At 38.3% G+C, this 12,446-nt stretch overlaps 1 protein-coding gene across 1 annotated transcript in view; it reads left to right on the top strand.

Annotated features, from left to right (window-relative positions):
• LOC120527337 (lipoxygenase homology domain-containing protein 1-like) overlaps positions 1-12,446 on the top strand; it is a 247,802-nt gene that overhangs the window by 132,626 nt on the left and 102,730 nt on the right. The window contains exon 25 of the mRNA XM_039750623.1: positions 10,735-10,886. Within this exon, the coding sequence (XP_039606557.1) occupies positions 10,735-10,886 (152 nt within the window). The remainder of the gene's footprint in view (positions 1-10,734; positions 10,887-12,446) is intronic.

Raw genomic sequence — 12,446 nt, 5'->3', positions numbered from 1 at the left:
AATATCTGGGAGTGCAGCTGGATGACAAATTGGACTGGACTGCCAATACTGATGCTCTATGGTCAGAGCAGACTATACTTTCTGAGAAGGTTGTCATCCTTCAACATCTGCAGTAAGATGCTGCAGATGTTCTACCAGACGGTTGTGGCGAGTGCCCTCTTCTATGCGGTGGTGTGCTGGGGTGGCAGCATAAAGATGAAAGACGCCTCACGCCTGGACAAACTTGTTAAGAAGGCAGGCTCTATTGTAGGATTAAAGTTGGACAGTTTAACATCTGTGGCAGAGCGACGGGCACTAAGCAAACTCCTGTCAATCATGAAGAATCCATTGCATCCACTTAACAGTGTCATCTCCAGACAGAGGAGTAGCTTCAGTGACAGACTTTTGTCACTGTCCTGTTCCACTGACAGACTGAGGAGATCGTTCCTCCCCCACACTATGTGACTCTTCAATTCCACCCGGGGGAGTAAATGCTAACATTAATTTTATTTTCATTTTTTCATTTTTATTACTATTTAATGTAATATTGTTTCTTTGTATCAGTATACTGCTGCTGGATTATGTGAATTTCCCCTTGGGATTAATAAAGTATCTATCTATCTATCTATCTATCTATCTATCTATCTATCTATCTATCTATCTATCTATCTATCTATCTATCTATCTAATTGGTTACATTTTGTTTGTTGTAACACAGGCAGGAGAAGTAACTTGCTCATCGTCACAGTGTCCGTAGCAGAATTTGAGTCCACATCCTCAGGGTTTGAAGTCCAAAGCCTTAACCACTACAACACACTGCCTGAAAAGATGCGGGCAACAATGTAGTCCGGTTGAACTCTTGTTCCAACTCACCACCTGACTCACACTCAGTGATTCCCTGTACTTCGGCCAGCTTTAATCCCCAAACTTCTGGCCAAGCTTCAAAATGATTTCTTGGGTTAAGGACAGTCCTACTTTTGTACCCCAGGTTATGTCTAGAAGCTCCTTTGTGTCCTTTCATTCTTGAATTTTCAGTTCATTTAAAATTGCCACACTTTTAAGATAGCTCATATTAAAGGTGCAATTGAGTCCAAACTCTCCTGGTCTGAGACTGTACACTGTTCTCTATGACTATAAAGGTATTTTCACCTTCTCCCAGTTCTCTCACTCTCTCCAGAAGTAGGGTCATGTGCCTGCAATCTAGAATCTTCAGGAAGCTTTGTATGCTTCCACCTAGGCAACAGTTCACTGTAGCTCACACTAGCTCTTGGGAGTCCTTATTTATTTTAGTACTAGGCCACCCAACATTGTAACAGAACTTAACCACCTGCTGGCAGTTCCTTTCCTGCTTCACTAATTAAGTTGATCTTTTCAATAAGTATATTAAATTATATACATTATTATATGCAAACCTGGAATATCTGTAAACAAATATGATTTTATGAGTGGGCATAAGGCATTTTCTGCTATTTAAAAAGTGCAACCATTTGCTTTGACTACTGAAGTAGTCACACAGGCCGCTGTAGCAGATTGTTTCACTTTATTTCCTTTGCAAAAGTAGTTGTGAAGCATTAAGAAATAAACACCCAAAAAAAAAAAAAAAGTCTACCATTATGTGTAAATGCAAAGTTTGAAAAATGGAAACTTAACTGTGGAAAACATGAATTGTGTGAAAATGTCATCAGCACCCTCAGTGTATTCATCATCAGATCAGCAGCCTCTTTGTATTATTTTACTCCATTAGGCTTCACTGGGTTTTTCTCCCTTGACAATAGACCTAAATAAACTGGATTTTACTTCGCCAACCTCTTGTCTAGTCATGTTATTTTATAACTTTTATAATTCAGGCAGGTCTGGAGCCTCAACCAGCTAGCATAGTGCACAGGGCAGGAACAAACCCTGGCTAGGCCGCCGGTCCATCGCAGGGCGAACACACACACATCCCAAACACACACTAGGGCCAATTTAACGTTGCCAATTCACCTAACCTGGATGTCTTTGGACAGTTAGAGGAAACCCACACTGACAGAGGGAGAACATGTAAACTCCACATAGGGAGGGCCTAGGTTGCAGGCTCTAGAATCATTACTGCGAGGTGCCCCTCTTATTTAGTATTAAAGTTATTTTACAGAGTTATATGAGCATTTACAATAATTGTTTGCTTGGCCAAAATCAATTCCTTTAGCTTAATGTATAGGAGTTATTTTATTTTTATTATCTAATTTGGTGATGATGCTGTATGCAAATGAACAAAACAATTTAGGTTACTGTAATATCCATTAATACAAGATGTAATGGACTGAACATTCAGAGGAGGAGGAGGAGGTTAGGAGCACACACTGATTGAGCACATTGCTGCACCCACCACATGACAAACCACCTCAAGATCCCAGATTAGGACCCGAGTGCAGCTATGCGATGGGTGACACCTCAGCACCACACTAGTTCATATGGAATGGAACAAAGGTTTTTGTTTTTCAAGTCCCAATATTTAGGGTTGCAAATAATTTCACCCCACTGGACACAGAAACACCCTACCTGCTTCTAATATACTTTTTCTTGCATTTTGCAAAGTGGAATAATCTATTTCTGTTTTCTCTCTCATTCTCATCTTGAGGACCCTGTCCCATTTTCTCCTTTTTCATCAAACCACAGGGCTGAGTTTGTAAAAGTAGCTAGAGAGGTGGATTCTCATCTGAGATCGCTGGTCATCGGGCAGATTTGAGACTTTATCTTCTCTTGCGAGGGATTCCACTTCTGGTCAAGAGTAACAGCAGCAGTCCTCTCTGTCTTTTGTGTTACCTCCTCCAAAGGTTTACTGGTACTCACATGTACAGTCATATAAAAAAGTTTGGGAACCCCTCTTACTTCTTTGGATTTTTGTTTATCATTGGCTGAGCTTTCAAAGTAGCAACTTCCTTTTAATATATGATATGCCTTATGGAAAAAGTAGTATTTCAGCAGTGACATTAAGTTTATTGGAATTAACAGGAAATATGCAATATGCATCATTAAAAATTAGACAGGTGCATAAATTTGGCCACCCCAACAGAGATATTACATCAATACTTAGTTGAGCCTCTTTTTGCAAATATAGCCTCCTATAGCCTTTGAGGAGTGTCTGGATTCTGGATGGAGGTATTTTTGACCATTCTTCCATACAAAATCTCTCCAGATCAGTTAAATTTGATGGCTGCCGAGCATGGACAGCCTGCTTCAAATCATCCCATAGGTTTTCGATGATATTCAAGTCAGGGGACTGTGATGACAATCCAGAACATTGTACTTCTCCTCTGCATGAATGCATATAGATTTCGAACTTTGTTTTGGGTCATTGTCTTGTTGAAATATCCAACCCCTGCATAACTTCAACTTTGTGACTGAAGCTTGAACATTATCTTGAAGAATTTGTTGATATTGGGTTGAATTCATCCGACCCTCGACTTTAACAAGGGCCCCATTCCTCTAAACTAGCCACACAGCCCCACAGCGTGATGAAACTTCCAGCAAATGTGACAGCAGGTAGCAGGTGTTTTTCTTGGAATGCGGTGTTCTTATTCCGCCATGCAAAGCCCTTTTTGTTATGACCAAATAACTCAATTGTTGTCTCATCAGTCCAAAGCACTTTGTTCAAAATCGAATCTGGTTTGTCTAAATGAGCATTTGCATAAAACAAGCAACTCTGTTTGTGGCGTGAGTGCAGAAAGGGTTTCTTTCTCATCACCCTGCCATACAGATGTTCTTTGTGCAAATTGCGCTGAATTGTAGAATGATGCACCATCTGCAGCGAGATGTTCTTGCAGGTCTTTGGAGGTGATCTGTGGGTTGTCTGTAACCATTCTCACAATCCTGCGTATATGCCGCTTCTGTATTTTTCTTGGCCTGCCAGACCTGCTGGGTTTAACAGCAACTGTGCCTGTGGCCTTCCATTTCCTGATTACATTCCTTTCAGTTGAAACTGACAGTTTAAACCTCTTAGATAGCTTTTTGTAGCCTTCCCCTAAACCATGAGACTGAACAACCTTTGTTTTCAGATCTTTTGAGAGTTGCTTTGAGGATCCCATGCTGTCACTCTTCAGAGGATTGTCAAAGGGAAGCACAACTTGCAATTGACCACCTTAAATACCTTTTCTCATGATTAGACACACCTGTCTATGAAGTTCAAGGCTTAACAAGCTAATCCAACCAATTTGGTGTTGCATGCAATCAGTATGGAGCAGTTACATGCATTCAAATCAGCAAAATTACAAGGGGACCCAAATTTTGCACAGCCAGTTTTTCACTTTTAATTTAATTTCATACTAAATACTACTTCACTAAAAATCTTTGTTTGGAAAACACCCTAGTACTCAGATGTTCCTAGGAAATGAAAGACATACCACTGTTATCTTTTTTGTTGAAAGTAGAGTAAATTATTATGCAGGCTGAGAGGGGTTCCCAAACTTTTTCATATGACTGTATGTGAAAGGCCATATCAGAATTCAAATTCTGCATAATCATGCAGATGTAAAAATACATTTTGATATTGTGTTTGGATGATGTTTAAAGTTATGAAAAGAGTAGCACAATGTTGATTAGGAGAATTGTATTACAGATGCAAAATATTGCTTGTCAGAGGAATCAAAAGTTTACCTGTTTCTCTTTACTTTCCATTTGTGTAATGTTTTTCCAAATTCTGTAAGTGCAATAGGTAGGGAGCACTACTTGTTCTATGATTTCAAGAAAATCAAGGATATTCGCATTAAGTACAGTAAAGTTAAAAAGCACATGTTTTTGTTAAGTGTAAAAAATATATATTTGGAAACTACAGAACATTCCTGAAGCTAAGTCATTTAATAGCACAGCGCGTAAACAGTGGACACAGATCTCATATTTGACCTGTGCCTTTCAGGTCAGTTACAGTATGGGCACTCTTCATAAATGAAGTACCAGTCCCTGACAAAAGTCTTGTCGCTTGTGTACAAATTGACCTGAAGTGCCGCTAAAATATATTTCTAATCAAGATTTTGTTACAAGAAATGGGTCATTTTAATCCCATCAGCTTTTGCAATAATGTTTCAGTGCAAAACGAAACTGACAAAAAGTATTCTAATATTCACAGCTTGGTAAAGCCCATTGAGTCAATTTTTGGCAAGACATAAGTGTTGTCGCTTTGTCATATGAGCTTCACCTGTGACTAATAATGGATCAATTAGGTCTCAGGTGTGTATAAAACGAACCCCAGTACACTAGACCTTCACATCAACTGCAACTAGACCTCTGCAAACTTGCTTAAGATTCACCTTGAGACTAAAGTGTTGATTATCAAGAGGCTGAAGACCAAATCCACTGCTGATGTGGCAAACACCTTCATTGTGTCTCAGCATCAAGTTCAGAGGATAAAAAAAAGATTTGAAGAGACTGGAGACGTTTTTGACAAGCCCAGGTCAGGAAGACCCCACAAGACAACTGCTCGAGAGGACCCGTTTGTTGGCTTGAAAATCCAAGGCCAGCCCATTTTCCACTGCAACAAAGCTCCTCGAGACCTGGTCACCTGAAGTCCCTGTGTCAACCAGAACAGTTTGTCGGATTCTGTCTCGAAATGGCCTCCATGGTCGAATCAGTGCCCATAAGCTAGCACTAAACAAAAGACAACTGAAAAACCGTGTGGCATTTGCCAAGGCCCACAGCCTGCTAAAAGGATGGACGCTGGAAAAGTGGCAGAAGGTGGATTTTTCAGATGAATCTTCTGTTGAATTACACCACAGTCACTGCAAATATTGCAGGAGACCTACTGGAATCCGCATGGAGCCGAGATTTACCCAGAAAACAGTGAAGTTTGGTGGAGGCAAAATCATGGTCTGGGGTTACATCCATTATGTGGGGCTATGCGAGGGATCTGCACGGTGGAAGGCAACATCAATAGTCTAAAATACCAGGAAATCTTAGCTACCTCTTATATTCCCAACCATAAAAAAGGCCAAATTCTGCAGCAGGATGGTGCTCCATCGCATACTTCCATCTCCACATCAAAGTTCCTTAAAGCAAAGAAGATCAAGATGAACATCATTGAGCATATGTGGGGTAGGATGAAAGAGGAAGCATTGAAGACGAAACCAAAGAATATTGATGAACTCTGGGAGGCATGCAAGACTGTTTTCTTTGCTATTTCTGATGACTTCATCAATAAATTGTATGAATCCTTGCCAAACCGCATGGATGCTGTCCTTCAAGCTCATGGAAGTCATACAAGATATTAAATTTGGATCTCACAGCACCACTACTTAATTTGCTGACATATTTTTAGATTTGCAGTAAAGTTGTTCATTTTCTGTATAGGCGACAAAACTTTTGTCTTGCCCAAATTTGACCTTTCTGTCTTGATTAAATGATAAATCTTTTTTCAGTGAAACTAATTTATTTCAGTGCATTAAACATCATTTGGGAGGGCTTTAGCTTTTCATATAAACTATTTCTAGCACCAGTTGATTAATTAAAAGTCAGGTTAATTGCAGGTGTTTCTACAAAATAGAGAAGCGACAAGACTTTTGTCAGGGACTGTAGTGAGATGTATACAGTAGGTCTAATTCATCAGTCACTTAAGCACTTACACCTTCTAATGAGTAAATTAGCAATAAAATGTGTTCCCTTCTGCATCTCACTTTCTATTTTGTCAACTTTTGGGTGAGTTTTATTAGAATACATAATTGTATTATGTTATACAAATCTAATATGGACCTAAAAAGTACAACACATAGGGAAACACTGTATAAAGGAGCTTTACGCATAAATGACAATAGAATATGTTGTCAAAGTGGAACAAATGTTAAAAAATTTTCCCCATAATATAACTTTTTATCCTTAATATTGAATGTTATACATTACAGTGAACCAGTAAATAAACACATGGCAATGGTTTTGTGATAAAAATTATTTTCTTATGGTACGAGGTCGATGAATCTTATCTGTTGTGGCTAGTGGCTTTGAAGTGGACTGTATTTTAATTGGAAGGTTAGAAGAAGTGAACAGGATTATCAGGATTCCTGTTTCCAAAAACAAACGTCATGCATTTCTTGCACAGTTTTGCCAATATTCAACTGTTGCAGCTCCAAATCTACATGGAAAGCTACATGCAAAACCTAACACACATGCAGCATCAGATGTATGCAGTTCATTCAGTTATGTATATTGACTAACTTTGTTCATTTTAAAATTCACTTCTGTTTTTTTTATTATTACCAGTCTAACCTCAGATACACCCATACAAGTACAATTCAGTACTTTTGTGTCATGTAAGTAAAAAGGTATTGCATGAAATGTAGTCTTCACATATTAATAGCCATTTTATGGGCTTTCTCAGGTTAGCTCAGTGCCCTCCAAAATGTTTTTTCTCTGCTCTTTGTGGTTCTTTTTACCCTTTTGTGTGAGACCCACTTCCAACCAGGTGTTCTTTGGTTGTTCTCTTAGCGATATCTCCTTCTCTTTAATCTCGGTGCTTCTCTTCTCCCAGTCATCCTTTTGCCTATTGTTTCATATGCCCAAACCACCTCAGCTTCTTTCTCTAAGGATAAAGATTCAAAGGTCACATCATGCTGCATCTAAAAGAAATTCCTGTAAACCATAGAAAAATAGTTGCTGGTGAATAGTCTGAAAAGGGTTACAAATCATTTCTAATTGTCTAGAGAATATTTAAACAGCAGGCAGTAGCATGAAGTCTGCAAAAGGAGAAAAGTCAGAAACACTGTACATTAGAACATTAGAACAACATAGATGAGAACAGGCCATTCAGCTGAAAAAAGCTTGCCAATTCTGTCCTCTTAATTCTTCTAAAATAACATCAAGTCGAGTTTTGAAAGTCCCTAAAGTCTTACTGTCCACCACACTACTTGGTAGCTTATTCCAAGGGTATGTGGTTCTCTGTGTAAAGAAAAACTTCCTAATGTTTGTGCGAAATTTACCCTTAGCAAGTTTCCAACGGTGACTCCATGTTCTTGATGAATTAACTTTAAAGTAACAGTCTCGATCCACTGAACTAATTCTTCTCATAATTTTAAACACTTCAATCATGTCTCCCCTTAATCTCCTTTTGCTTAAACTGAAAAGGCTCAGCTGTTTAAATCTTTCCTCAAAACTCATCCCCTGTAGCCCCGGAATTGGCCAAGTCGCTCTTCACTGGACTTTTTCTGGCACTACTATGTGTTTTTGTTACCCAGAGACCAAAACTATACACAGTACTCCAGATGATGCCTAACTGATGCGTTATAAAGCTTTAACACAACCTCCTTGAACTTGTACTCTACACATCGTGCTCTTTAACCTAACATTCTGTTAGCCTTCTTAATGGTTACTGAACACTGTCTGGCAGTTGATACTGTTCTCTGAATAAACTATTCAAACTATATAATTTCCCATCATGTCCTAAAATGATTTGTTCGCTAACGATAATACAATAGAAATTATGTTATCTTCTTCACACAAGACTTAAAGTAAGGACCTGGAAGACTGAGTAGTTAAAGTGCTCTTAGGCCAACTGCTTTTCATTTTAGATTTCTAATGTACAAGTCAAACTATGCTTTCATTTTAACACTTGTTTTATAAAATACACTGCATAATAGACAGCAAACACTCCAGCATTAGTTATACTACAACTTGCTTTGTACCGTATAAACAATATCCCCAACCCATAGCACTAGAATCTAACACACTATCACAATATTGGATGATCACACATTAGGAACCAGAATTCCAGCACCAATGCATATTTTAATCTGTATTCATTACTCAAGCATATAATTTGTATTGATCTTTTTTGCCTTTGATGATATCTCTAGTAAAATTTTAAGTATTATTATTATTTACAGAATCAACCTTCAAGAGTTAACTGACTTACAGTATATAACTAGACTACTGCTACTAATTCCAGTGTATATAGTGCATTGTTTAATGCCACCGCCCCTCACCTTGTTTCTCAACGGAAGTGTCCCTCAAAGACTTGCCATATTTAATTAAAACAATTGTTTAATTAGAGAATCTTTGCTTTTTCTTCATGCTACACAGTGTAATTTAAATCTGTGAACTTGTTTCTTCTTCATAGAATCTGGAGCCTGTAAAGTCACCACCTTGTGGAGAAAAAATGCATCATACTTTTAAAAAATATAAACATGAACTCTTCATTAGAGTGAATAGCAAAAGTCTACATAACTGTGATTATGACAGCATGAACAAAAAGTCAAGGATGACTATAGAAATAGAAATTAGTTTGAATAGTAGGTGCACTAAAAGAAATTTAATATAGCATGTTTAAAATATAGGCTTTACTGATTACAGCTTGCACAACCTTTTAGTGTGTACCAAGGATGTATTGTAAACACTTTAATTACATATGAATTATGGCAGCACTGTGGGGATTATGTTTTTTGATTTCTCCAGTGCCTTCAATACCATCCAGCCATCCTTGTTAAGAGGTAAACTCAGAGATCTGCAGGTGGATGAGCCTATGGTGTCCTGGATAATGGGCTATCTGTCTAGCAGACCACAGTTTGTGAGGCTCAGGGACTGTCCAGAGGGGACTGGGCGGTCTCATGGTCTGGAATCCCTGCAGATTTTATTTTTTTCTCCAGCCGTCTGGAGTTTTTTTGTTTTTTCTGTCCATCCTGGCCATCGGACCTTACTCTTATTCTATGTTAATTAATGTTGACTTATTTTATTTTCTAACTGTGTCTTTTATTCTTCTATTCTTCATTATGTAAAGCACTTTGAGCTACATTGTTTTGTATGAAAATGTGCTATATAAATAAATGTTGTTGTTGTTGTTGTTGTCTCTTTGAAGTGGATGTGAGCAACACTGGAGCACCACAAGCAACAGTCCAGTCTCCTTTTCTCTTCACTCTGTACACCTCTGACTATAAAAATAACATCAGGTCAGGTCACTTGCAGAAATTCCCAGATGATCCTGCCCTTATGGGGTGTATAAATAAGGGAGATGAGACAGAATATATGAATCAGGTGAGGAGCTTTGTTTGCTGGTGCAGAAAGAATTGTCAGCAGCTTAACATCAGCAAAACCAAGGAACTGTTTGTTGACTTTTTTTGCACCACAGAGCAATCCATGTCCAGTTACATTTCAGGGAGTGAATGCAGAGATGACGCAGTCCTACAAGCACCTGCAGGTCCACATCAATGACAGGCTAAATAGGTCTTAGAACACAGAGGAACAATGTAAGAAAGTAATGTAGGAGACTGTGACATCCTTAATATCTTCTACAACTCTGTAATGGCCAGTGCAGTTTTCTATGCTGTTGTGTGAGAGGCCCACCAAATCAACAAGCTAATTAAAAGGGCAAGTTCAGTTATAGGACTCACTCTGGATCCCCTGGAAGCTGTAGCAAAAGAGAGAATTAAAACAAAACTGAGTGCCATTATGAACAAAGCTGTACATTCTATCTCTGACACACTGAGAACTTTCAGTCAATGATTTATTCAGCAGAAGTGTGTCACAAAATGAAACTGGGGCTCCTTTATACCTACAACAATATGCCTGCAACATGCTTCACTGTGATGGTGATTACCAAGTCAGAAGTTTTTCTTTTTAATTTTCTTTCCTTTAAGCCATTCTGGTATGTCTTCAGACTGTAGTGTGTGTGCATATCTATCTATCTATCTATCTATCTATCTATCTATCTATCTATCTATCTATCTATCTATCTATCTATCTATCTATCTAGCGTCTGTAAAAAGCCAAATAAAGGTCTAATAAAAAATTCTATGTTTAATGCAGAAAACGCATACGAAGTTCACGTTTTCACTGGAACAGTGTTGGGTGCTGGAACAGATGCAAATGTCTTCATCAATGTTTATGGAGAAAACGGAGACACTGGAGAACGTCATTTGAAGAAGTCAAATAAACTCAATAAGTTTGAAAAGGGACAGGTACTGTATATTGTCATGTTGTCTTGGTGTGATTTAGCTGTTAAAGAAGCTGTAATATTAAAATAAAAAGTAATTTGCACTGCTGCCTAAAATGAAACCTAATAATGGTGATATTAATTTTTAAAGTGAATCTTTTAGAAAAGAATTTGTGTTTTATTTTTAAATCATAAACCTTTTGGTCAAAGCAGAATTGGCTTCAACACAGTACCCAATGCAGCATGTTCACAGCCTCTTCAGAGACTAAGATTCATACACACATGAATATTGGTAGCTGGTCAAACTTTGAGTACATTAAGTTTAATGTGTTCAAAATATGTGTTTGCTTATATCCAGCACATAAAGTTGATTCAGAAAGTGTTCAGAGTCTTCACTTTGTTCACATTTTGCTATGTTGCAGGCCTTATGCTACAATCATTTAAATAATTTCTTTTTAAAACAGTAAAACACTGAAATATCACATTAACTTAGTTGTTTGGACCCTTTCCTTTGAAACTTGAAATATGGCTCAGATGCAATGTATTGGTCATCTTTTTTCTGTTTCTATACCTTGTTTGAAGTCAACTTGTGGTCAGTTCAATTGATTAATATCTTTGTAAGGTCCCATAATTGAGTAAAAACCAAACCATGAGGTTGAAGGAATTTCCTGCAGAGTTTTGAGATGGGATTTGGTTGAGACACCGGAGAAGACTACAAAAAAATCCTACAGTTTTTAAGGTTCCCAAGAGCATATTTGCCTTCATAATTAGACTCCTACTAGAGCTAGCCACCAGGTCAAACTGAACAAATCATGAGAGATGGGCCATGGTAAAAGAGCTGACAAAGAGTACAATGACCACTCTGGCTGAGCTCCAGAAAACCTGTCTAGAAATGTGAGAAACTTCAAAATGGCAACCATCACTGCAGCACTCCACTGATCTGGGCGTTATGCCAGAGTAGGCAGACAGATATTTCTCCTTATTAAAAGACACATAGGAGCCCACTTGGAGTTTGCAAAAGGCACCTAAAGGACTCTCAGACTGTGAGAAACAAGTTCCTCTGGTCTGATGAATCCATACCTGCATACCTCCATGTCTGTTTAAGGCCATTCCAATAACAGAAGCAAGGTGGTGGCACTATCATGCTGTGGGCTTGTTTTTCAGTGGAAGAGAATCGGAGACTGGATGAGATTGAGAGAAAGCCAAGCAGAGCAAAGGTCAGAGATATCTTAAGTGAAAACCTACTTCAGAGTGCTGTGGGACTCAGACTGGGCTGAACATTCAGTTCCCAACAGAGTAGTGACCGTAAGCAGAAAACAAAGACAACACAAGAGTGCCTTAGGGACATCTCTGGGAATGTCCTTGAGTTGCTCAACAGGAGCCTGAACTTGAACTCAATAGAACATCTCTGGAGAGACCTGAACATTATTTTCCATTGACCATCTCCAACCAAGCTCACAGTATATTGAGATATATTCAAAAAAATGGGTTGTTGAAAGATTCAATATGAGACATACATGTTTCACAAATGCAAACATATTGTCAGTACATAAATCTCCTAGGGTCGCAATCACAAAAACCTTCC

The sequence above is a fragment of the Polypterus senegalus genome, chromosome 4 (genome assembly GCF_016835505.1).
Source record: "Polypterus senegalus isolate Bchr_013 chromosome 4, ASM1683550v1, whole genome shotgun sequence".
NCBI lineage: Eukaryota > Metazoa > Chordata > Cladistia > Polypteriformes > Polypteridae > Polypterus > Polypterus senegalus.
This window is presented reverse-complemented; position numbering and strand designations above follow the sequence as displayed.